Source organism: Sarcophilus harrisii, chromosome 4 (assembly GCF_902635505.1).
Source record: "Sarcophilus harrisii chromosome 4, mSarHar1.11, whole genome shotgun sequence".
Lineage (NCBI taxonomy): Eukaryota > Metazoa > Chordata > Mammalia > Dasyuromorphia > Dasyuridae > Sarcophilus > Sarcophilus harrisii.
In genome coordinates, this window is record NC_045429.1 from 411,073,364 (window position 1) to 411,101,216 (window position 27,853).

The following is a 27,853-nucleotide window of genomic DNA, read 5'->3' on the forward strand; positions in this document are numbered from 1 at the left end:
GTACCCAAATTTGTTCATCTTATAGCTCTTCTTCTAAAAAAGAATAGAGTTTATGGAAGGCTTCTTAACTTTTGGAGTACCTAATCCCAATATATATTAACTAATTAAATGTTCACTAGCAAGTGAACATAATTCTATTTTAATTATTGAATTACCATTCAATACTACAGGATGATGAATTTCCAAAGGAAATAAAATGGCAGAGTAAAAAGATCTCCATAGATCTTAAACTGAAAATCTTCCTCTACTCCCCACCCTAACCTGAATAAACAAAGAGATATACAGCCCTTTCTCCATGCTTGTCTCCGAGGTAAAATCATCCAGGAAAACCACTATGATCTTTATTCAAACAGATCTGTGGCAGTTTAATGGGCTCTAAAGATTCCCTGGGGCTATTATTTCAAATTTACAAATTTAAACAAATTGCAGTCTTCTCCTCCTTCTGCCTTTCATCCTCTCTTATCAAAATTTTGCTTTTTATTTTCATCAATCAATAAATATACACTAAGTTCCTACTGCGTGCCAGACACTGAGCTAAACACTGAGGATATAAAGAAAAAAAAATGAGACCCTTTGCTTATATTCTCCTTGAAGAAACAATGTACAAAGGGTATAAGCATATACAAAATACACAGACTACATGGAAGGTAATTTGTTTTTTTGGGGAGGAAAGCAGTCTGTCTGGGTAGCAGGAAAAGGCTTTATATAGAAAGGGAAAAAGGGATTTTAAGAAGGAGAAATAAGGAGAGAGTGAGTGAGTCAATGGAGAAAAAGCCAGTGAAAGGGTAGTGAGCAGCAAGGTTGCATGGGAAGAGCAGAGTTCAAGGAGAGGAGAAAAGAAGGCTGGAGAAGCAGGAGAGGCTGTGAAAGCTGCCACTGCCAAGGGTAGGACTTGCTGAAATCTACCCGGGGCCACCACCAGAACTGCCTTTAGTGGAATGGGTGTGACTGGGGCTGGAAAACTTGAGACAAGCTTCCCACAGGGAGGAGAGATGAGGAAAGCCGGGGGAAGGTGGCCTTGTGTGCCAAGTGGAGGAGAGGGGATGAGGAGATCTCCCTATTCCTGCTGTGGCTACCCTAACCGCTCCCCCGCCCCTGTCACACAGGAACCTCGGAGCCACAAATGCTCTTCGTTTCCTACCATCCCTCCCATCCAAATCAGTGGCCCAATCTTTTCTCTTTTTGCTGTATCTCTTCCATCTGTTCCCCTTTCTTCTAATCACTGCCCTAAGATCTGGCCTTCTTGCCTTTTACAAAGATTAATATAACACTGGTTACAGCGGTCTGGCTTTCCTTGCCAATCTGTCCTATAAACACACACTTGCCAATTATTTCCCTTTTTTTCTTCTTACTACTTTCACTGATATCTTTTCTTTTGGCAACACCTTTATTCACAAATATATTCCTTTCTTTTCTTCCTACCCAGGGACTATCTCTTTGGGACAAAGACTAAAAAGGGGAGGAGGTGGGAGAATACTTCAGGAAAACAAATACATTAACTGAGCCTGACAGCACATTGGGTATCCCCCATTCACATTCTTCCCTATTGGCAGAGGATGGAGGGGGGTACAAAGTACAGGGCTGTCACTCCCACATTAAAAAAACTGCAGTGGGTCTTGATCCCTCTGGGATAACCTGCAAACTCCTTCTCATGGCATCCCACAAGCTGACTTCAGCATGTCTTTGCCATTTATTTCAAATTCCTCTTCTTCTTGTACTCCAACTTCCAGCCAGACAAGTCAACTGGGGGCCCCCAAACTCATCAAGCCATTTCTGTGCCTCTCCCTGCATTGGGAACTCCTTCTACTCACCTTCACTTTTGAGAATCCCCCTCCCCATCCACTTCCTACATGGGGCTTTTCATAATCCCCAGCTGCTACTGCCATCTAATCAAAATTACTGTCCATATGCACATTTGTTTCTGCCAATACAATTTAAGCTCCTTAAGCACAGGGTTCATTTGATTTTTGTCTCTGTACCCCGAGTGTCTACCATTGTTCTGGATAAGTAGTATCTAATAACTGCTGAAGGGTAGCAGAGTGATGCAATAGAGGGTGAACCAGGTCTAGAGTCAGGAAGGCTCATCTTCCCAAGTTCAAATCTGTTCTCAGCTATGTGACCCTGGGCAAATCACTTAATCCTGTTTGCCTGAGTTTCCCCGTCTGTCAAATGAACTGGAGAAGGAAACAGTAAACTACTCCGGCATCTTTGTCAAGAAAACCCCAAATGGGGTCATGAAAAGTTGGCACAGCTGAAACAACTTAACAAATTACAGCGGATTTAGTTCCCTGGCTTTTAGTTTTGCTATATACAAATTTGTATGTTGAAAGACTTGAGATTTAAAATCTGAGGAGTTACTCCATCCCCCCGCCTCCATCCCACAGTCATCTTCCAAAAGACTGTGGTGGGATCAGTCAGGCTGGTTCCGTCCTAAGCCCTCCCGGGCTCTCGATGTGACAGTCAGGGACAAATCTTTTCCTTGGGTCCAGCTTTGCCCACTTCCCCACCTGCCTGAGCCTCCCAGGCAAACCCTGCTTCAGACAGAGGTCCAGAGTACCCACAGGTGCAACAATAGGGAGAGCAAAGACTTATAAACCCCAGTTAAAGATAAGACCTCACCCTTCAGAGCCTTGTCATATCAGCTAAGATTCTTTAGAACTGAGGGGATTAGAGAGTCCATGCCCCAAAGCTAGGCCTTTCCTTCACACAGCAAGGTGCCCAAGGAGTACGCCCAGGCAGATAACCGACCTTCAGAGAGGACGCTGGTCATGTAGACTCCGCGAAGGGAAGTCACGTTGGTGAAGTCTGTGTCCCCTCCTGTCGTAGTATAAAGATGCCGCTCCAGTGATTTGGAATAAACAATGCCTCGATCATCTGAGATATAGATTGTGCCAAATCCAGTATCTGAAACCAACAGAACCAGCTCTCAGGAGAGATTATCAGGGAAAACAGGCCACTGCTGGTAAACACTGGAGACGCCCTCCCCTTGCTGATGCTGGGATATAAAAGGCTCTGCACCACTCGGCACTAGAGTTAGGAAGTTTCCTTCTAAGCCTCTGTGTTCCCAAAGAGATGAACATCATAGCGTCATGCCAGGGGCCAGGTGGTTTTTAAAAAGAGAAGCCAGCACGTTTCTTTGATGGAAGATGAGTAGGAAAGAACCATCGACACTCGCGAAGCTGAGAGACAGCACTGAGAAGGACACGGACAGCTGGTCTCAGAATTCAGACAAAATAAGCTCAAGCCCTGGTTCTGCTACAAACAAGCCATGTGACCAGAGGCGCCCCAGGCAGCCCTCTCTAAGATCATATTTCACAAAGAAGTTCCCAATCAGATCACAAATCCACACACTCTGCAGCAAAGTTATGAAAAACTTTGGCTTTGAACAGAGATAGCAATATATTGAAGAACATGCGATGAACATGAGCTCACCTCCAGGTTCATCGACATGCATGAATACCATATCATCATTCGCTGCTAAAATAGAGTAGAACTGTTCCTGTCCCACAGAAGGTAGCTGAGCCATACTCCATGTCTCTCCTTCATCTGTGGAAACATGGATCCTTCTTGTTGCACCCTACAAAAAGGGAAACATTTATTCTTCAATCCCCACTCCGATCACATGCACAGGCACATATACACACACAGACAATAAAGTCAACAATTTCCCATTCATTCAGATAAACAATGAATGACCTGCAGGGGTAAAATCAGTAATCTGAAAAATGAGGAGTAAGACAGTAACTCACACCAACATTGGTTTCATGTTTGGGAAAAGATCTGGAAGTTTTGGTAAACTGCAGTTCAATAAAAGTCAACGGGATAACATAGCAGACAAAAATGCTAATGCGTTCCCAAAGGCAGGCACAGCCCATGACAAGAGGAGGGGTGTTGTGCTGTACCAGACCCTGGTCAGACCACAGCTGGAGCCCCGAGCTCAGTTGGGGGCACCATGTTGTAGGAAGGACACTGACAAGCTGGAAAGCATCCAGAGCAGAATGTTCAGGATAGTTAAGAGCAGTCTCAAGATCTTCTTTATCAACCAAACAATAGTAATCCACCTAATCCACCTTCTTCTTCTTCTAATGCCTGTGATTTGGAACTGAAACCCAGAATGAAATCCCTCTCTTGCAATGCTTCCCCTGCCCACAATATTCTGCCTTCTTTCTTATGGCCTCTCTAACTAACTCCCATTTTATTGTTAACACACTTTTCTTTATCTTAGACCATGTCCTCTCACACTGCTTTCCCCTTCTGGGGTGGTCAGGTTTCCCTGTGTTCAAGAAAACGAGGCATCGGGTTTCTCTCTCTGCTATCACATATACTTTTCCTCATAACTCCAACCCACTAAGCCAGAAGGAGCAACATGCTTTAACTCTCTCATGAGACTGCTAGCATTCCTCCTGCCTTCAACACTCAATCCTTCCTTCTTGGAATACACTCTGCCCATTTTCAACAGCTTATCCAAGATCCTCCCTACAATAATGGCCCAGAGGGAGATTCTTTCTCCTTTCTCAAGTTCTATCTTCCTCTCTTCCCCAAAAATCTAGTTGGGAATTTCAATATACATGTCAATGTCACTTCAGCACACTGAATCATCAGCTTCCTTAATCCTCACTGACACACACATTGATTCAACTCAGCAGAGACAGTCACACCTCAGATCTTATCATCTGCTTGTAAATGATTTATAATGGCAACTCTGAAATTCCTCCCCAAACACCTCTCCTCTCCTTCCTCATCCTGCTTAGTGCAAAACCTGGCCCCCTACGCCTCTGGAAATCTTCACCTGCTCTCAAAAGTTCAACTCTGATGGTATCTTCTGCTAAGCTCAGAAAAGCAGCCTAACTATAGTAGCTATTAAAAGAAATTAAAAGCAAACAGGAGGGATACTCTTTGATGGTTAAGAAGTCATTAATACCTATATTCCAATAAAGATCTTAGAGTAGACATTCATTAATGCAACAAATATTATTTATGAGCTATAAGGAGATAGGACCTAAGAATAAGTCCTGAGGCAGATCAGTGGGCAAAGGAAAAGTTTAGGTAAGTTTTAGTTAAATAAAGTAAATTAACATATGGAAAACATTTTGTAAATCTTAATAGCTACCATTTATATGGATAGGGCTTTATTAGTTGACAAGTAATAACAAGTTCAATGATAAGAGTTAATAATTTATACTCAGGTGTCGAAATATTTTGAACCTTGCTCTAAGTTTTATTCCAGTTTGAAAATAGAATCTAGAGATTTAAAAAGAGATGCTGTTAGTGCAACAACAACAACAATTATTTTTGTAGCCAACAAATTGAATGGACAGATTATACAGCTGCTATTTTCAGCTATCCATATTTGAAGAATACTGAGTTTATAAATTGCAAAATAGTACCATAATTGAATTGGTGGTAATTAAAGTGAAAGTATTTGGGTCTAGGAAGAATTAAACAAACTCTAAAAGGATTTTCTTTGGATTCTCAACCTTTTGGAGGACTCTGAATGTAAATAGGACAAATAAGTCTCTGAACCTTAAACAGAAAAGATTTTTAAGATCATCCTCATTTTTTTTGCCTCATATGGCAAAACTCAAGTAGAAAAAAAAAAAAAAAGATCTACCTTCTCAGCCATTACTGAAGCAAAGAGGAATCGTCCTCCCAAGCCAAAAGAATAGATTTTTACTCCAATGGTCTTGATGCTTTTGCCAAAATCAGAGGTTCTTCTTAATTCCAATACTCCAAGATCAGCTTCTTAAGGAAAACAAAATGTGAATTAACAATTTTGCAAAATGATGCAGGTTCAAGTGATTTTGAATTCTTTTTTACAGGTAATAATGTACAGTACAAAATAATTGCCATTGGGTTTCTCTGAGCTTATGTGTAAATTATAGAATGCCTACTGTGAATAAGCAAGAATTGAAAAAGTCACAAAGCTGATGTGATATACCATCATATGGGAGGTTATATATCATGTGCTTATTTTTATTAACAAATGTTTTATATTTGTCACAAAAAAGTACATACATATCGTGTATACTTTGCACAAAATAATGCACTATTGGTGGAATTGTGAACTGGTCCACCCTTTCTGAAAAACAATTTGTAACTATACTAAAAACTCTACTATACTATACAAATTTTTCGTCTCAGTAATACCACTAATTAGCCATAGATTAAGGGGTCATTTGAAGTAACAAGGGACTCAAAGGAAAAGAGAAGCTTATCTGTTAGAGAATGACTGAACAAACTATAGTATATTCATGACGTGGAGTATTATTGTACCATATGAAATGAAGGATGTGAAGAATTAGGAAGAACTTGGGATGACTTGTATAAAGCAGAATCAGGAAAACAATAAACATGAAAACTATACTAATGCCCACAAAGAAAAACTACATTGAAAGATGGTAGAATTTGGATTAAGGTCCTGTTCAATTAGAGGTCCGATGGCAAAGTACATCTTTCTCCTCTTATTGGGAGTATGTGGAAGGAGGCACTGTTCGGGTATCACCAATGTGATTTGTTTTGTTTGTATTATTTGCTATAAGAGATAGTGGCAGAGGGTTAAAGGGGAAGTGCCTTTGGGAAGTGACGTGATATAAAAAAAGAGAAAAATATTTAAAACATTTAAAATGAAAATACAACAAAATAAAAAGTACCCTCTTCTTCAAAGTTAGGGCAGTAAAATCTGGCTACCATTTTCTGAAGCTTCACTTCCCACCCAGCAGACTGACAGAGACATCAAGAGGTGGAATGGTCAGTGATGGAGTGACTGCGGAAAGCTTGAAGCTGGTGAAGCTGAGTGTTGGTCTGACCTTTCCAAGACAATTACAAAGGTCATCTTTCCATCCTGGGATCCCACATCCAGAGACATTCGCTAAGGTTCCACTTCCACCAGAAAATATGGGCAAAATGTAACTTTATTGACTACATAAACAATGAGATTCTGAAGAATCTTTGTAGGAAGCTTGAAGTGAACTTATATTTAGAAAGTAAAATCAACAGAACTAAAAGAAGCAGACACACTTTGGCTGCAACAATATACATGGAAAAATGCCAACAAAATGGACCGCTGCCCAATGATAGGGACCAATCGTGGTCCTGAGGAAGAAAACATGTGCTGCCTCCTTTCCTTCTCTCACAGGGAAGGGCCTACAGGTTTGGAACACTGTCTATATTATCAGATTTGGTCATTGGGGATAGCTAGTTCTGCTGGTCTGGCTTTTCTATCTCTTTTTTATTCTTTGTCACATGGAATTGCTCTGTGAATAGAGGAGGAGAAAGGGATATATTTGGAAATGAACATACAAAAACACTTAACAAAATGTTTTAAAAAGAAACTTTGTTCTGACAAAACCATAAACATGCTCTTTCAAATTAATTCAATTTGTTCTTATTAATAAAGAAAATAGCAAATTTTTGCCTTAACCATTTCCAAAAACAACAAAAAAATTACCTACTCTACATGTCAGCAAAAAGTATTTTAACTATATCATAATTTGGTTTAAGACTTTCCAATATGTTAAGCTTAGTTTTACACCAATAAATTTGTGGCAAAATTCCTGCCTGCAACATGGGAAACTTGGGTTTGATTTCTGGCCAATACAACTTTCTTTTGGGGGCCTAGGATGTAAAAATGCAAATCTGTTGAATTGACTTAAAAGTCTCTTCAAAGGTTCCATCTCCTCTGGTCCAAATGGTTTCCATTGGGCACAGAATCAGAGATTGGCTAGTCCAACTCCATTATTTAACTAATAAGGAAACTAAGGTCCAGGTAAGCTGAGGGATTTAGTTAAGGCAGCACAACTAGTTCCAAAGCCTGGATGAGACCCTCATTTCCCTGGGGCTGGGTCCTTGATGGTATGCATCCTAATGAGACAGCCTTTCCAGAAATGAGACATACTTACTGCAAGAGCCATTCACATAGGTAGTGAAGAAGATGGTGTTCTGTGATCCCCTAAAACAAAGCAAAGACAGAAAAATCTGTAGTTCAAATCTGCCACCCAGGTTGTCTCTCTGACAAATAAGCTAATGCAAGTCTGCCAGGCCCCAGTTCTCCTGCAGCCATCTCCTCCCTCCCTGGCTCCTCTAACCTTTCCACCCATGGGACAATTAACCTCTTAGGTTTTCAGTTTCCTCATCTGTAAAGTGCAAGAGTCTGGATCACTCTCTAAAGGTCCAGAGACCTTTATTTTTTCAACTCTAAAATCAGAGGTCAAACACAGCAGGGGACATTGAGAGCTGGAGCCTTAGTCTGGAGACCTGTTCCTTGTGTGACCTGAATCAATTGCTTCCCAGAACCCAGTTTCCTCGATGACACAAGGATCAATAAGTACTCATGTCTCTTCCAACTCAACATCTGGGATCATATGATCCATACATCTTCCCAGTTCATTCAGGGACCAACAAAAATGGTCCCAACCTATCAAGCCAGTTAAATAACAGTTTGAAGAGGGTTTTTAATCTTCTTTACCCCTGAGGCAATTGGAGTTAAATGACTAGCCCAAGGTCACACAGCTAGGAAGTGTTAAGTGTCTGAGGCCAGAATTGAACTCAGGTTAAATGAGTTAAAGTTAAACTCCAGGTAACTGAGTTAAAAACATCCACGATGTTTTTAAATCTTAAAAAGGATCTATGATTTCATTCATCTGGGGGGCTCCTTTCACCAAGGCAATAGATAAATCCTTGGGAGATGCCTGATGCACATAAAAATTAAGTGATTTGGGGCAGGTAGTTGGTGCAGTGGAAACAGCACCAGCCCTGAAGGACCTGAGTTCAAATTTGATCTCAAACACTTAACACTTACTGGCTGTGTGACCCTGGGCAAGCCACTTAACTCCAATTGCCTCAGCAAAAAAAAAAAAAAAAAAAAAAAAAATTAAGTGACTTGTTCCAGTGTGATACAGAAAACACACAGGAGGAATCTGAATCTAGATTTCTAGACTCCAAGCATAATACCCACTATACATACAGGGCAACCTCTATTTTTGAACCTTAAATATATTACTAAATTAATAATAAATAAATATTAATAAGGATATTTAACAAGATATTAATAACTTAAAGGTACCATTCAGCTTTATTTCTTATTTTTCCCCCGAGGAAAATCTTTTGTAGTCAAATTTTATGAACCCACTATAGCTGGCATCTTTTTGTTTGTTTGTTTATTCTGTTCCCTTCCCTTAAATGTCCTTTCCTAAGCATCAAAATCTTATTATCGCTCAAAAAACCAGTTCAAAACTATCTGTTCCACAGACCCTTCCTTGCCCATATGATAGAATGTAAGCTTCTTAAGAGCAAAGTTGTTTCATTTTTGTTTCTATATTTCCAGAGCCTGGCACCTCCTTTCATACCCTCCTACATTCCCTTCTCAAGTATACCAAGTTTCCTGAACATGGGCCTGCCTCTTGGTGCCCTTTGTCATGCCCCAGATACACTTGTACACATACTTAGGCCTCCAAAAGGATCCAGGTATGAAACAAGCATATCTATAAGGGGTCTAGATCCATGATCAAGTGATTCTTCTTTTGTAAAGGGTAGGATTAGGGGATATAAATACTGGAGATCAGTAGCACTGAAGATGAGCTCAATGTATCTAAGCAGAAAGATGAAAATTTAGGGCAATGTGGAAGTTAGCCAGAGTGTTGAAATAGTACTTGAATTTTATGTAAGGTACTCTGTGTGGGAAGCTACTGAGATTATCTGGAGGAAATGTCATGCAAGGTCATGCTTGCTTGAATTAAAAATTAGAATACATAGCAAAATATCAGATGCAAAATGTATCCCCAGATGTTCTGTGAACACCATACCTTGCAAAGCAGCATTAGTCATATGCCAATTATGAGCACAGAAAGTCTGTTTTTCTAAGATAGTCCATTGAAACAAAGGTTTGGGCTAAAGGCACACACTGATGACCATATTTCAACAAAAGCTAGCCCATGTAAAGGGCTACCAACATTTTAAGGGTGGCAACTGAGTAAGGACTCTGAATTATTGAATATTATAATTTTAGGTATAAGGTTTAATTTTTCTGTGTTTAAATCTTTTGCTAAAAGATTAAGTAGAATTTCTCATTAAGTAATGCAATTGTGACTTTAATCTGAGGTTTTTGCAAGTTACCTGGAGTTTCAACTTACAGGTACCAGACTTGAAATTTAGCTATCTACTTAGAGACCTTTATAGAAAAGAGGGTATTAGATCTGAACCTGTCTGCTTGGGAATAAAAGCTCTATAATTTCTAGTGGACAAAACTAAATTACTAAGTTCTGACATGAGCAGCTAGATGGTACAGTAGATAAAGCACTGGGTTTTGAGTCAGGAAGAACTGAGTTCAAATCCTGACTCGGAGCCCTACTAGGCATGTAAGCCTCAACAACTCTGTTTGCTTCAGTTTCCTCATCTGTAAAATGAGCTGGAGAAGGAAATAGCAAACTGCTCTAGTATCTTTGCCAAGAAAATGTTAAAAGGGGTCACCAAGAATCAGACATGACTAAAACAACTGAACAATAACAAAAAAAAATGGAACTGATAAAATGTGGACGTTTTGAAAATGAAAAGACAAGAAACTAAGAGAAAATTTTTCTGCGGCAAATATAGCTGACAAATATTTGACATCCTAACTCTAAAGAACTAATTAGGATACAAATTAATAAAAACCAGTTCCATTCTCCAATGAAAAAAATGATTGAAGGGCAATCTTTGAATGTGGAAATATTAAAAAACACTTTTCAAACTCTAGTAATCACAGAAATGTAAATTAAAACAGCTGTAAGATCCCATATTATATTCATTAAATTGACAAAATAGCAATTGTGAGAAGGGTTACTACAATCTTGTTAGGGTTATAAATTGATGCCGGATTTATGGCAAAAGCATCGTGGCCAGAGCAACCCAAGATACAAAAACTGACCACATGATTATCAAGTTATTAAAAGAAAAAAAAACACCTATCTATTAAAAAATATTCATAGCAACTTTATCTGGAAAGAGTGAAAAGCTGAAACCAGAATAGTCTAAGCACTGGGACATGGCTAAATAAACTGTGGCCAATCAACATTAATGAGATACTTCAGTGCCTGAGGGATCTATAATTTGGTGGCCTCCTTTTTATAATTCAATAGATGATAGTGGACAGCTGTTGATTTCAAATATCACAAATTCATAAGAAGTAACAAATATGAAGGAGATTGTAAAAATTAGGAAAGATACAAAATTAAACAAAACCAGGAAGGAAGGAGAACACATACATTTACCATGACCATACAGAAATAGCAATAAAGCTTTTTAAATATGCAAGAAAGGTCAAAAAGCAAACTAGTGGTGGGGGTGTTCAAAGTGTTTGTTAAATACATTTTCTATTTTGATCAAAATGTTGTTTGAATTTTATGATTATACTCCATATTCTATTTATTTGTATTTGTTGCTTGGGTCCATTTTGTAATAAGACAAAACTAACTAACCAAACAAACCCAAGACATTGCCATAAGAAGTTAGCAAGTAGCTATCATCAGTGTAGGCATTGGATTACTGAAGTTAGAAATAATTACAAGAGACAAATCCTTGCATTGGATATAAGATTTAATGGATTTTATTTATTTTTAACACAAAGCACTTTGATTTTAAAGATTAGAAAAGAGCAAGTGTGCTAGCATCTGATTTATCTTGAAGGGATAATCTCTTTCCTCATTATTTAGCTGCTTTTAAAAATATCTACAACTTTTAATTTTAAAAATTATTTTGAACTAGGGTAGGGTAATATCATGAGAATAAGAAGAGTGTACATATACTAATTCTTATCCAGCACTATAAAGGAATTTGATGGTCTGTAAAAATATTTTCCAATCACTGAAGTTCATACCAAAGTCTTCTTTTGTTTTTAGTATTGTTTAATCAAAATCTCACTAAAAGGTATTAATATATATCCTTGTCTTCCAATTAACAAACAGAAAATATCTTTTCTTGACATATTCAATTCTTGTATCAATATTGTAGAAACACTGATGGTTTTACTGGCTACTGAGTTGTATAAAACTGTTCACCCTGATACTATATGACCCCTGATTGCTATACTTTGAGTTCCTGTACTTGCTTTTTCCTGTTTCAAGTTATATAACAATTCTTACATTTTCAGTATACTTGTCCCTCATAGTTTATTCCCTTCTAATCTAATGGAGGTTGGGAAATCTGATAGCTAAATTTAGAAGAATTGGGTATAAACAATTTTAGCAAGATCCTGAAAGGCTCTCCTGCCAGAAAATCTTAAGAGCTGAGAAAGACAAGACACTCATACACACACTCTCATTCTCACACACACACGCGCGCATACACACACTCTCACTCTCACTCTCTCTCTCTCTCTCTCTCTCTCTCTCTCTCTCTCTCTCTCTCTCTCTCTCTCTCTCTCTCTCTCTCTCTCTCTCTCTCTCACACACACACACACACACACGTCACCCTCAGTTAGTTACTTACCATTTGGCCAAACACACTGCTTTGTGGATTTCTTCCCATTTTCCCCCAAAGTTCCTTGATACCCATAGGCCATTCTGAAAAATCACAAATTACTGTTAGCCCAAACCGAGCCTAGGGAGCTAGCTAGAGATACAATATCTGGCCAGAAAGCCCAGCACTGGACTGTGGCTCAGGAGGCAAGTTGTTGTGGGCTTTATTGACATCTGACCAACCAGTCACAGATAGAGTATCTTCAGGGCCTCCAATTTCCCTTTTTCTGCCCTCCTTTCCTCTATTCTAATTTATTAACCGGTGGGAATTTCTGTGGACTATCTGCTTTTGTAATTTTCTCTCACTGAGGGATTCAATAAGCTTTTATTAAGTAACTCTCCTGTATAAGTACTGTGCTAGACACTGGCGATATAAACATAAAAATGAGTGCTTTTGCCCTCAAGGAACTTTGATTTTACTTGGATGGGGAGGAAGAGAACAGAATGGAAAAGCAATAGATTAAACATTATGTGCCAAGTGCTATATTAAGCAATGGGAATACTTATAGACAAGTCTGTCTCAGCTCACAGGAAACTCACATTCTAACGAGGGGAGATAATACATTATCTATGGGAAGCTTCTCTGGCAGGGCTCAGGGAAAGGCCCAGTTAGTCCTTGGGTTACGGCAGCTGGGAGGATGAGGAAGCTCAGGAGTTTCTGGGGTACAACAGCATCCCAAGGTCAGATGGGCAAACACTCAACTGGAGCACAGAGAACCAATCACAGAGGTATGATGAGAAGAAGGGAGACTGCAGAGGAATGAAGAGGTAAGAGATAACAAGAGCCTGAACCACAGGAAGCTGTCGAGCAAAGGCCCAGGCAGGCCAGGTGGCTGATCTGATCTGAGACAGAGAAGCAAGAGCCAAGGACGTCTCGAAGGCAGTTAACCGGGGAATGGAAGGCTTTGGCAAGTCTGGAAGAGCCCACAGTTGGGGAAAAAGCAAAATGAATTCTGTTTAGAATGTCTCTGGGGTGAGATACCTACCTCAGAGGGAAGGGCCCAGCAAGCAAATGGGGATTTCCTAGAGGTGAGGACAGATCTTAAGAGTGTGACATATAGATCATCAGCACGGAATAAAATGAATTCATGGGAGCTAATAAGATCCCTTAGAGAGAGTAGCAAACAGAACTGAAGAAGTCTTACACCTGGGCCTTTGGGGCCCACTACAAATTATGTTAACTCATCTCAACTGGCCCCTTCCTGGCTGAGCCAATTCCCTTCTGCCTCTCTCCAAACCTCTTCCTTCCTGGGGCCTTTCACGGCACCCCCTCCACTTCTCTGTTGTGAGGAGAACAGAAGCCATTCAAGAGGTGTTCCCTCTTTCCCCATTTTGATACCCCTCCTCCTTGATACACAACAGGGGGCCCTTCTTCTTGCCAGGCCTTCTATAAGCACCCCTGATGCTGCCCTCCCACCCTCCCCCAATCCCTCTCTTATCTTCAGTCTCTTCCCATGACTGGCTCTCTTTCTGCTGCCTATAAACCTGCCCAAGTCTCCCTACACTTAGAAGAGAATCTCGGCTGAACTCTAGGATCTTCTGAAACAACAAGCCTAAAACCATCCTTCTTTTCACAGCCGAGCTCCTGGAAAATCTGTCTGCTCTTGGTGCTTCCATGTCTGGAGACTGCTTTCTTTTGGTTTTCTCTTTCTCCTTGTATGACCAGCCTTCCTTGGCCTCCTGTATGGGATCAGCACGCCCCTAATGGGGCACGTACCCCCAAGGCCAGAGCCTGGGCTCACCTCTTTTTTTTAGCACTCTCAGCAACCTCACCAACTCGAATGGTTCATGCATTCAGCTACCTCAGGAGCTCAACTATCTGTTGCCAAGTGGTTATTAGGAATTTTGAACAAGACATTCTGCAAGCATCTCAAACTCAACTTAAGTCATTATCGTCTCCCCTTCCATTCCTCCCTTGTCCCTAAATCTCCTATTTCTGTGGATGGTGCCACCTAAGAGACAAAATTAGTCTACTCTACCTTTCTCATCCTTCCTACCTAATCAGCTGCCCCAATAACTCTTCATGTTTCTGGTCCTCATCCCAAGTCTGGCTCTCAGAACTTCTCTCTTGGACCATCAGTACCCAAACAGCACCTCTCCCTCCCTCAGTCATCACACTGTCCTGGAAGGGACCATCTCACTCTCCTGTTTCATAAATCCTAGCAGCTCCCCACTATCTCTACAATAAAATACAAACTTTGACTCTGAAGCCTTTTACAACCAGGCCCAGCCCCTTTCCAGCTTTATTATACCTTACTGCCTGCCAAGTACTGTATGCTCCAGCCCAAGCAGCCTCCCCGATGGTCCTAACACACAGTGCTCTTATCTCTTCCTTGTAGTCTTTGCCCTGGTGGGAGGTACCCCCACGACTGGAATATGATCCTTCCTTATAGCTATTTGCTCTTGGAATCCCCAATTTTTAGAAAACTCAGTTCAAATGCTACTTTCTAAATGAGCAGTTCTGAATTTGGAACAAGTGAATTTATTTTAAAACATTTTGGATAGCTATTTCAATGGAATTCACTTCCTTTTTAATCTTATGTATTTCAAAACATTATTCTAAGAAAGGGTCGATAGGCTTTGGCAGAATGCCTAAAGGGGACATGGGACAAAGTGAAGATCTGCTCTAGATGAAACTTTTCCTGATTCCCTGCAGCTGCTGGTGACTTTCCCCTCAGAAATTACCTTTTTTTGTGTGCACATATTTAAATGAACATATTGTCTTCTCCAATAAAATATAAACTCCTTGAAGGCAGGACTACTTCATTTCTACCTTTGTATCCCCAAAGCCTAGTATAAAACCTGATAGATAATAGATACTTAATAAATGCTTGATTGAAAGAATTAAATTTCTTTGTTAATAAAAACATTTCTTTGTTGCCTTAAGAACGTAACAGCAAATGTCATACTTACCTGTGGAAATTTTTAAAATCCAGTCTTTGATACACTCTAAAACACACTTTAAGAGACATCTTCATTTTGTGTCCCAAATCAGAGGAAGTGGGGCAATTCAGTAACTTATGAAATGCCCTTCACAAAAAAGAAGGAAGGTAGAACAAACAACATATTTCATACTCCAGGTATAGGAAGCTTAGCACAGAAACATTACATAGACACAGAAAACCCATTTCGATATCTATGCTGAGACCACAAACATATAAGATTTGACTGAACTTACTTCAGAGCTGACGACCAAAAGGTAGTCAGAATTCTGGGGATTATAGGTCATCTGAGTCAGAGGATGAAAAGGAAGATCTGTCTGAACAAAATTCTTTGCGAAGTTGGATGATCTAAAGATTCTTCCTCCATGACTTCCTCCAGACACATCCCCTGTCAAAATTACCTGAAAGAGAAGATGAATCATGAGATCAGGATAAAATCTGCATATAATGTAGAATTTAGCTAAGAACAATCTGAGATCATGAACAAGCATTAGAAGATACCCTGAAGAAAGCTAAAAAGCAACAGGTTAAAATAAATAAGCTTGTTCCTCTATGGTCTTAAATTACAATGTGTGTGCAATCTACAAACTTGAAACTGTCAAGTACCATTTGATGATTCCTAAGCATTCCATAAATATGAACTAAGTCATATCATTCTTCAGATTTTATGTTGTATTCTCTCACTAAAAGGCCGTCTTTGGTGAGTTCATGTGGTGGCACCCACTTATAATCAAAACTGATTTTAATAAAAGTCTTTTGGTACTTCAATAATTAAACCCTCTTGGACAGAATTTTATCCTAACAAAGCCTTCTTTATTCTGCGATGAACTACAAAGAGAACAGCATTATAGTGAAGTTCAACTGTATTCAACTGTAGCTTCAACTGTTTTGCTATTTACTATACAGAGTATCACACATATAAAATTAGACATTTAACTCTCCATCTCCATATAAAAGTTTACTGTTACATTAATGCATTTCTACAATGATGGAATTTGCCCCCATAGGCACACTATATAAATACTTCAGTATTAGAAAGAAAAGACTCAAACCTTCCCAGAGTTTTCAGGTCCAATAGCCATTCCAAATTCAGTCCGAATGAAAGTGTTATTGATGAGATTTGTGATATCCTTAAAGTTCTTTCCATAGTCCTCACTGAATGAGGAAAAGAAACAGAAAACAAAATCATTTAAAACACGGTTTCTTTCCCAAACGAGGTCTTTACAATTCTGTAATGCAGAAAGAATATACCTTAGAGAAACTAAAGTTCTTCATGCTAACTTTGAGAATTCTTAGCTATTCATTCTGACCACAGTCCCAAGAGATAAGGGAAAATAAAAAGGCAGTGAGTGGCTTTATGCAAATCACCTAACCTCTCAAGACTCTTATGTCAAAAGGGGAGCATCTTTTGCTCAGAAGATGATGATGAAAGTAATCTGAAAATCCTGAAAAGCAGATGTAAACAAACATAGGTTATTTTTATTAATATCACTACCATCTCAGTCTAAGTCTTGCTACAGTATATTGGATCATGAATTTTCATAGAATTTAAGCTTCCAATGGCTTAGACTCTTTACCACTGTTTAGACTCTTACCACTGGGTAACTAATATGCAATTAAGAAGTAGTTTTCAATGGCTTATTAATATAGTACAACCTGAGGCACAAAAGTAAATATTCCACGAATGACACAAGGAAAAGAATAATAAAATAATAGTGCTACAAAAGACCTTAAACATTTAGTTCTATCTAAATTTATATCAAGAAACTGAGAAATAGAAAGGTTAAGTTATTTGCTCAAGATCAAATTTTTGATTAATTGGAAGACTTTCAATTCAAAACTTGAGTCATCTTAATTTATGTAAGCAAATCATTTATTACAACTTGAGATCTTCCTCTGTATGAAAATATATGCTGAATGGGAAAAAAAAACCAAACAAGTGGCTATGAGCTGAAAAATGAACTGATTTCTGACTCCAGCTAATCTGTGCTTGAAGAGGCAGCTTCTCTAGGTGAACAAAGGCTAGCTGGGCCCGAAAGTTACAAAGCCCTGGCTTGCTGCTGTGTGTTCCTTGAGTGACAGTGGTCTAATCATTTGATTTCTCAGTGCTAAGCAATTCTCCAAGAGCTGCTGATCTGTGTCAGTGGAAGGAAGTCCCTATACCAGTTTCCTACATTGATGGAATGACAGGTATAGTCCCTTCCAAAAGAAAAAGTACCTGTCCCAAAGGATAATACTTTCTAATGGGCAAAATTATCAGTCCACACATACATAGGCCTGGGTATTAGCTATAATTTCCCCCCATCCCCCTCCCACTTTCCTTAGGAGAAAGATCTGAAATTGTTTTGTTGTCAATACAACATAAGTATAAGATAAAAAGGAGATTGAAGAGGGAATGGGCATTACAAACTGATTCCTATCTTACCTCTCTAGAGCTGTGATTCTAAATCAGTATTTATCTTTTGATAGTAGGTGTATACAGAAGCAGAAATTCAGGGGTTAGTTATATTTATGAGTTAAACAGTTCCTGGTTGTTATATAAAGCAATCATTAACAGCTTTATGACCTTGCAATGACATGACATGACATGGTTTTAAAACTTTCTGCCTTTATGCCACACCTAAGAAAACTTTGAATGGGATTTAGGTCAGCCTGCTTCTTAAGTATTCGGCCCAATAAACAGATATACCTGCCCCTTAGAAAAGCAAAGAACAAAAACAAGCCAAACAAACCAAAACTCCAAAACCTGGTACTATAACCAGCTAAATAGAGAATAATGAAGATTAGTTTGGGAACTGGAAACTTGGGAACGCTGAAGGGTCTTTCTGGATCTGGCAGACTGGCAAGAGCTTTGAATTTAGAAATGGAGGACCTGGGTTCAAATTTTTGTTCAGCCTTTCATTCTACCTCTATGAGCTCTGGAAAGTTGGATAATTTTTGCGGGCTTCAGTTTCTTCTGTGAAGGTTTGAGCTAAAAGAAAACTTGAGGATCAGTGTAGCTCTAAAATTATGATCCTATGATATAATTGGAGTTCAAAGTGACCTTGGTAAAGTGACATAGCTAAAAAACAGAACTTCTATTCAACAAGAATTGTTTATATTGTCAAAAAAAAATTCATATGAAACCAGCATGGGAAAGACCTGTGTCACTTGATGTTCAGGCAGCAATGGAAGAATATTTTTTCTTAAGGTTGCATTTTTTTCCCAAAGCAGCCACAATAATGGATAGCACAAAGAAGAAAAAACAAAGAGATGCTCTTATCATGTCTCTACCTGCTTAGAACCAAGAACATAAGGTTCTATTCCTACACAATGCAGGAGGAATGTCAAGAACTTAAAAAGAACTAGTCACAGAAGAGGTAGAAAAATGCAATATTCAGCTTGAACAAGCCATGTTATACAAGTGTAATAGGATGCTATTGTATTATCAAAAAGACCAACATGAAAATCAAGAAAAATCTTCTAATTTTTATACAATGAATTAACACAAAGGTTAAGATGAAAAGATCAAATGGAATATAAACTCTGACTAGAACAAAATCTGGGGGTAAATATACAGAAAAAAATGCACAGAACGAGACATAAAGAAAAAATGGAACATTTTAAAAATCAAAAAATTATAGATAATTTAGGATTTGTTTTTGTGAACCATATGTAGCTGTATTTATTTGAATATTTCTGATGTTGGTCACTAACTCAAAAGTTGTTTTTAAAAAAAGAATGAGAGAAGTCATTTCCTTGCTCTTTACACTCAATCTGCAAAGCAACCTTGTACAAGGTAGTGGAAGCATAAGGTTAAGTAGCATATGTGGCAAGAGCACTGAATTAGAAATTAGGGAAGCCCCACATTAAATCATAAGCCTAAAACTGACTGTGCTGGTGTCAGGCAAAGCCCAGCCTACAGAAAAGGGATCTCAGTCTCTCTGCCCGAAAACTCTCCCCACTTTTGATCTTCTAAGAGCACCAATGTCCCTCCAGGAGTCTTGGGCTAGCTTCCTTCCCCTCCCTCCACAGAACCAATCATTTGCAGAGCCTACTCCTTAAACCCCTTCTCCATTCCTGCATTATCTCACTTGGGATCTTTGTCATCTCTGGCCTCCTATTTGGTCTAGGGCCTAAGGACCCTCAGGTTCCAGTCCCTCCTTCTCAGAATCACCAAAGTGATTTTCCTGAGGTGCGGGTCTAACTATGACCTATACAAACTTCAGTGGCTCCCTGCTACCTCTGGATAAGCTCTTTGCTTAGTGCTGGAAGCCCTTTGGCAGCGGCTCTGGCCCATCTCTCCAGGCTGACCACATACTGTCCCCATCAACAACTCCGTGCTCCAGCAGACTGGTTCCTGACTGTTGGTTGTACACAATGTTCCATCTGCTGGCTCTGAGCCTTCCATCAGGTTGCCCTCCTGAGCTTCAATTTCCCACTATTATCAATGCCCACAGCCCCCTAACACTACTTCTATTTATTGTATCTATTCCATATTTACTTCTCTGTGATATTGTATCCTCTCTCTTAAATAATATAAATTCACTGAGGATGAGGACTTTCTCATTTCTGGTGCTTAGCAGTATGATAAACAGTGGGTATTATTTAATACTTAAAGAATTCTGAAAGAAAATTCACTAATTTTTACAAACATCAAGGTCCCTTATGTAATGGTTTTAATTACCAATAAAAACTAGATAATTTAAAATTAAACTTCCTAAGAAATTTAGATATACATGAATATCCATTGGAATAAAATGAGTAGCCATGGAATCTTCCCCATTCCCTGCCCTCTTCCTCTTCCCCCACAAAAAGCCATATAGATTGTCTCTCTTTAGGAAGATTCAAAGGAGCAAAGAGTTACAGAAGGAATCTTCCAAGTCATGTAGGCCAAACTTTGATTTTACAGATAAAGGATCTAAGGCTCAATGATATGATAGGGGAAGAGCCCAGGTCTTCTAACCTCAAATTCTGGGCTCATTTTTTGTACCACACTGCTTAAAACTCAGGACAGTAAACCAAATGAGTTTAAAAATCCTCTTCTAGACCCAAGAAACAATAATTTGTGGTTGCTTTCCAAAACATAATAGACTATCTTCTTGTAAATTATTAAGAATTCTAAGTAATATTTTCTGCGTCTTACACTGGTATTTATAATTTGCAAACTAATATCATTCTGCCAGAAAGGAAACTATGAAAGTGACTCCTGATCCTGAAGCAGGGATTCTAGAGTGAATAAGAATGAAGGTTCTCATCTATCTATTGAAGAGCCACTGCTGTAGATCGAGACCTAAAACAGATTCTCCATGGTCTCCGAAGATTGGAATTGAGCTTCACATGGGCCCTGCCACAGTGAATTGTGAATAGGGCTTAGACAAAGTCACAATGGCTTTTTAAGGATTTTTTGTCAGAGACAGCCTCTAAACATTTGTGAGGCTACATCTTTTTGATCCCTTGGTGGAAGCTGATACTGGCATTCATGGCTGAAAGGCAAAAACTTTTGTGGCAAGTTTAGAACACACTAGAACAGTTTTAGTATCATTTTTTGTATCTTTTTTTATCTAACTACTCTAAGACTTTTGGGGTACCCTGAATGAATGGAATTTTATATACAAAAACAAAAACCCAGATAAATCTCAAACTTCATTCCTTAAAATAAGCCTAGCACATTAGGCCTTACACACATATATAGCAAAGTTCACCCCAAAATAGGATCTTCATTATTCTGTTCCTGATTCAAGCTCACCAATTCCTTTGGGATTATCCAGTTCCTCTGGAAGGAGTTCTTTCTTTTAATGATTTAATAACTCTCAGGCTATATCAGAGACACAACCACAATGGAGAAGGGAGGGTGTTTGTACAAACTTGTGAAGCTCTGAGCAGCCTGTTAAGCCCTTTTTAGTACAAAACTGCCAATATTCAAATGTATATTCACTTCTCAAATATACTTATTAATAAATCTCACCTTCGATAAAGTTTAGACTGCCCAAAAGTCATGATTACCAATGGTACGTGAAATGTGGTCAAGACTAGAATGACCTAGAGAGAGACAAAAGAAAGCTATCAACAGTTGGTTTGGAAAGATTTATTACAGAAATAAATCAGTTACTGGTAAATAAGACAGGCCAAGAGTTAAACCTCAAATTATCACCACATTAAGAACTAATCTAAGCCACATATAGAGCCTCATCAAAATTTAAGACGACTTTAAATCATGAAGTTAGAATGGTTTCCAGCTTCAACATAGGAGAAATTAGGTTTACTTATGGATTTTAATAAGGGAAATATATATCTACTCTGTAGATAAATTCTATTGTACTTCTGAATAGTTCTTGCATTTCCTCAGGTTGCTGATGGGGGGCTTTGATAGGGGAAGTGCTGTAAGCAGATAGAGTAATAATGAAGCCAGTGTACCTATGATGGGCTAAAACTTTAGGATAGGCATTAGGCATGCTGGAAAACCTGAAATTACTGTGGAGTCAGTTTACTACTACACTGAGTAAAAAGGGAGCACTTATACTGGTCTTTTGACTTGAGGAAGTATTCCTCATGATTTCTCTATTTGCAGGCAGCAACAATGCCTATGATGGAAAATCTCCACTACACTTGGGATAGGAACATCCAAGATTGCAAATGGGTAGCAACAGCTATTCAGCAGAAGCAGTTGAGTAAATAACCTATATTATGAAGAAAAGTGCCACTCAGATAGAGGTTATGACAAGTGAGACCCAGGTTTCTGTCTCACCAGATACTCCACCATCTTCCCCAGTATCCACATTTCTCTGGAGGTCTCCCAACATACTGTTTTCCATTCTGCCTACTCACTTGTTTTAATTTTATGCAATCTCTAGTTCTCAGAAGATAACTAGTCTCAGGTCACAGATCTCGAGTCTGCTAAAAGCAATTCCAAGATATATAATCAATTCTCAAGAGAGCATTTTTGAAGTTGGAAACTTTCAGAGCTTCCCCCCCCCCCCTCTAAATATTAAGCAGAAAACTGGTTTAGATGAAGATCATCCTGAAGGCAGAAGAATTGAGTGATTGACCACCCCACTCTTCCATTTCTAAAGAGACAATAAATATTACAGCTCTCTGTTATTTTGTATTTTGGACAAGATGAAATTTCTGCAAATCAGGAAAAATTCTAAAAAAACACCACAAAATGGCATACAAGGTTTAAAATCCTGAAAGTGAACAAATTTGCTAACCACACCATACAAGGGTTACTTACTCCAGTGCTGTCTCCAACCCATGAGAGAGATACTGAGCCACTGAGATCATCAAATATATGCTGCAAGAAATAGAATGAAAAGAAAGTGAATCTATTTTAGAATTGTACCAAACTCATACCAGTCACTGCTTTACTCAAACAATTTGAAAAAATTCTTTCCTCACCAAGAATTAAAAGAATGTTAATAGGGAAAGGTTTTGACTCCTAGAACAGAATATAGGGATTATAGGATTTAGCTAGTTAATTCTGATACTCAATGGTCTGGAAAATTTAAGTTTCTCTCTATTTCCCCATTCCACTCCCTTTCCTTCCCCAAACAAGTCATACAGGTAAGCCTTCTAGTTGTACCAGGTGAAAGAACTTAGTTTCTTTTACCCAGTCACCTTAAAGACTGAATTAGCAAAGTATTCTGAAGATGTTTTAAAAGGGCCATATTGATAATCAAACACTAAAGCTTAATTAACCTAAAAAAAAATCTATTGAACTTAACCTTGATTAACTTATTAACACAATGAGAACAATTTTAATATTCCTAGTTTTTCTAGGATATGCAATTACATAGTTTTTGGATTCCTTTTGCTTTGACTTAAAATAACAATAGCAGGAAAAAAAGGCCTCAGATGGTATTAAAAAAAATTCTGTGGCTAGAACTTTGAATCTAGGATCAACCTCCCTCCCCCCCCAAAAAAGGCCGTAGTACACTGTAGAGTGCTGAAGGAAAGGAAAGAGATTATCATTCAACTAGCTTAAAACTTCTTTAAAATTCAAATTATGGTCTATATGTTGAAACATGGAAATAATAAGCTGGCTATTTTAGGTTTTGCCCAAAGCTGATATTATTTTGTCCCTTTAAACTAGAAATTTAGGTGCTGTTGTTTAAGTACATTTCTTGACTCTTCAGCTAGTAACTGGGCTAGGAAGAAACCAACTTTACCCTCACACAGCAGGACTACAATACATGATGATGAAAATACACTTACTTCCTATTCTGATTCCCAATTATTTCACCTACAAAATATCAGATCTGCCAACAATTTTGATGATTCAAAACACCGCCTCCTAGAGTCTGAAACAACCCACAAAAAATGCAGAATCTTTTTCCTTCATTCTCCTGCAGAGACTCTGGAGAAGGGTCCCTATTTTATTAATAGATGAATCCTGCTCTGCTACTTAGTAACCCACATGACCCTGGACAAATCATTTCTCTTACATGATTACAGTTTTCCATTTGTAACTTAAGGATTTTTATTTTATCATGTGTTTCAAAGTTGGAGGAACTCTAAAAATACAGATATACTAATATAATATTGGTGGAACACCATGAACTGGTCTTGAAAAACTTAATTACGCTTAAACTACAATATTTTTTCCCTTTTGATGTGATTTTTCTTGCACAAAATGATAAATATGGAAACATATTTAAAAGAATTGCACATATTTAATCTATATCAGATGGATGACTGTCTTGGGGATGAGGGAGGTAGAGGAAGGTGTTAATTCTTACAAGGAGCTAAGTCAATTATCTAATTTAGCATGGTACTTAACAGTTCTCTAGCTCACAAATGTATTTAGTACTAATTGAAGTTCTACAAAATTTACAAGTCAGAGAGACTTTTGGGAAATTGAGAAGCCAAGATTCAGTTGGGCAGAATGAAGGAAGACAGAGAAGAAGTGGCAGGCTGTCCTGTAGAGAACACTGAAACCAAGATTCGGAAGGCCTCCAGAAAGCTAGCGGAGCCCCAGTGAAGGAAAGACAAAATAAAGGATCTGGACTTTAACTCCTGGCTGTATTTGGGGTGATGATTACACTGAACTGAAACGAAGGCTGCCTCCAGAAGCTCCCCAAGAAACCTGCTCCCACAGAACATTATATTTTAGAGAAGAGAACATTACAGGAGGGAGGGAGAAAAATTTGGAACACAAAGTCTTAGAAAAATGAATGTTGAAAACTATGTTTACATGTATTTGGAAAAATAAAATACTATTAAAAAGTATGTGACTACAATGCCTATTTTCTTTGAATCAGAGATTCCCCTGCTAAGCATATAGCCTAAGGTCAAAGGAAGAAAGGTCCCATATACACCAAAATATCCATAACTCCATCTTCTGTGGCAGAAAAAACTGAAAATAAAGTAGATATTCTGAAGTTGGGGAAAGACTAAACGAACTGTGCTACATGAGATGTAATTGGAATATTACAATGCTAAAATAAACCACGACCATCAAGAATTCAGAAAAGCAAGAAAACAATTGTCAAAAGTTGTAAGGTGAAATAAAAAGAATTGGGACAAACCCAATGCCATGACTATACCAATCAAATGCTAGTTACAATGTCCAGAACAAAGTGCACAGCCTTCCCTTGGTGGCATGGGTGTGGAATACTATGTGCCTTGTTAGGCCTCCTGATGCGCTGGATGGTTAGGTTTAATTGTTTTTCCCTTTGCTTTTAAAAAAAATTGTTACAAGAGATTACTCTCTACATTGGGGGAAAGGGGAAGACTTGCATTCAGAAATAAAAGTAATGTGAACACAAAAGATAACCATTTTTTAAAAAGTCTATATGATCTCTAAGGGTCCTTCTGGTTCTTCAGGCTATGATCCTATGATTGATTGTAAACTTAGACTTTTCCCCCCTTGTCTTCTACATGCTTTAAGCACTCAAGACATACCACTGGCCAACATCAGTGGAATGGATCTCATGAGTCTCAAGAAACACAAAGCTCAGTTTTGCTCACAAACTACGCATCTGAAAAAAAGAGAGGCCTGACTGGTTTATCTGGATCTGAAGTCTTAAACTTTTATGGCAATTTATATTGGCTGCATATACAGCGCGGCCATATGCTCACTTCATCAATCCCAAATCATCTGAAGCAGTCACTTGAGACTCAACAGTGGGAAAATGCAGAGACTCCCACAAAATCTAAACTACAAACCACACCAGAGAGCGCTGATTCAGAACACAGAATCTTTCCAAAGAGGGTCTTATGGGCAACAACTAAGATAGAAGAAAAAAATTCCCCAAATGGTGGCTCTGTGACTTGTGGTTACTTGGTCTGGCTCTAACACTAACTTATCTGGGTCCTGCCAGATCAGCCTTACAATGTTAGGCAATGCCCTACACCTTAGTTCATTCCTACACATCCAGATAAGGCCAATGCAGCTCCAAAACACTTATTATTACTAAATCATGCCAATATCCAGGAGGTCTGCTTTATAACACTTCTGGAGTTAGAGGCTCTCAATAGTTTCTAAACAGTTTGAAACTAAATTCTATTAACTGATTATACAGGAAAGAAAGCAACATCCAAAGATTCATCTTGGAAATGCAAACTGAATTTACAGTTATTTTTGTTCTTTTGTTCTGCCCTCATATTTTCTCCTTACTTCAATACTTCTTTGTATTTTCTTTTTTAAAACATCAAGTTTCCAATGAGAGAAATCTGGTTTTCAGTGCAAATGTAACTCATTTATATTTTTAATTTTAACATCCTGATTGGGATGAAAATTAAAATTCTAGTAACTGCCTAAAAATCTGTGAGCAAAGAAGGGTCAGAGCTGGAGACAATCCCAAGGAAAAGCCATGTTTAGTGTATGCTTCTCCTCCAAGTCTTCAAGAGCAGATGAAATACAAACTATTTAAGTTTGAGAAAAAGTAGTCAGTCAACCTCCTCCCCAAGTATCACTGACAAAAGTCTGCAATCATGTTTTTAAGAATTCTAACACTGGGATTTGTTAAACTTTTCCTGTCTGTATAATAAATATTTTAAAACTTTTAAAGAGCAGAAAATTACTTTAAATATGTCAGCCTCATTAATTATGATATGTTTTTCTTTAGGGTGGCTACTTCTGATTTAGAATGTAGGGAGGGTGCTGATAAGCTATCTTTTTTTTTTTTAAACACATTTTTAAGCTCCACATCAATTCCTCCATTTATTACCTCTTTCCTTCTCCTTTAGGGCATCTCCATTTTTTGTGACAAATCACTTATCCCTAGTTTTCTGTTTTTACTTCCTCAATCTCCCATTCACCATCTTTTACCCACCTTTCTATAAGGCTTCCTGGCACCTAGCAACAACAACAAAAAAATAATAACACAAGATGGTGAAAGAACATTTTGTAATCCATCTTTGCCTAATTATTAAAAAAAATGCACTCATACCTACACATTCAAAAAAACCTTTTTTAAAGAATGACTTCTTTAAGGATAGGGGGCTATCTTTATGGTTTTAAAAGTTATATGGCTCCTATACAGAACCATAGGTAAGGGGATGTTTCAGGCAGTAAAGTCAAGAATAAAAACTACAGAGCTCTGGATCTTGTTAATTTTCAAGGATGGAAAATAAACTTGAGCTGCCTTATCAGAAAGCCTGATGGCCTCTTGGATGACTTGTATAATACATAGCAAAACATCACTAATTTATGGTTAAAGCTTGCCCAAATAATGGAACACTTTTCTTAATTAACTTTTTCTTAATATTTTGCTTTTACAAAATTTTTAATATTTAATTTCCAAATATATCCCTGTCCCCTCTTTTAGGACCCAACATTTGTAATAAATGATTAAAAAAGAGGAAAAAACCCAAAAATACACCAATCACTTTTACAGGGGTCATACCTCAAAGTGTCTATCGCACCTCTGTCAAGAAGGAAAGGAAGGACATTTTCTCATCTCTTCTCAGAAGTGGAGCATAATGATTATAATTATACAACTTTCAGTCTTTGTAGAAAGTTCTAATACATCATTATAAGTCAATGAGAAAAGTGTATTTCTTATTCTTTTTACTTCATTTTGTTTCAGTTTATATGTTTTCTTACATTTCTTGGAAATTATGGAATACTTTTAAAAAACATAACTATGCCTATATGATTTTAAAAGACACCATAGCAATGTGATAAAATTGAAAAAAACACCTAGAGTAATATAAAGATTTAGTCCTATACCAAACTACCAAGGTATGAGACGTGGATGAGCATTTGATTTTCACAGTTATAAAAATTAAATTGGAGAAATGAAACAAATTAGAAAACTGAAATCCAGGGTGAGGTTTATATTCCCCCAAAAGAATATAAGCTCCTTGGGATTTGAAAAGATTCAAGATTTGAAAAGAATCTTTTGTTCTTTGTCTTTAGCCCTCCTCTGTTCCCTTCCCCCAAACCCCATGCTATGGAGTCAGTTTCAGTTTTTCTCTAGATGGGTCCCCAGGCTCCCC

General features: G+C 38.2%; 1 protein-coding gene across 4 annotated transcripts in view; it reads right to left on the minus strand.

The window, feature by feature from the left end:
* Positions 1–27,853, minus strand: part of SORT1 (sortilin 1) — a 70,496-nt gene that overhangs the window by 13,236 nt on the left and 29,407 nt on the right. For 2 of the 4 annotated variants that reach the window (XM_031967216.1, XM_031967213.1), the window contains exons 2-10: positions 22,644–22,703; positions 21,378–21,451; positions 16,483–16,585; positions 15,667–15,831; positions 12,460–12,533; positions 7,899–7,948; positions 5,612–5,739; positions 3,433–3,577; positions 2,749–2,904 (exon numbers count right to left, since the gene is read on the minus strand). In XM_031967216.1, coding sequence (XP_031823076.1) covers positions 2,749–2,904; positions 3,433–3,577; positions 5,612–5,739; positions 7,899–7,948; positions 12,460–12,533; positions 15,667–15,831; positions 16,483–16,585; positions 21,378–21,451; positions 22,644–22,703 — 955 coding nt within the window. Of the gene's footprint in view, positions 1–2,748; positions 2,905–3,432; positions 3,578–5,611; positions 5,743–7,898; positions 7,949–12,459; positions 12,534–15,666; positions 15,832–16,482; positions 16,586–21,377; positions 21,452–22,643; positions 22,704–27,853 lie in introns of all 4 variants that reach the window. The other 2 variants (XM_031967214.1, XM_031967212.1) reach the window with 1 other exon arrangement.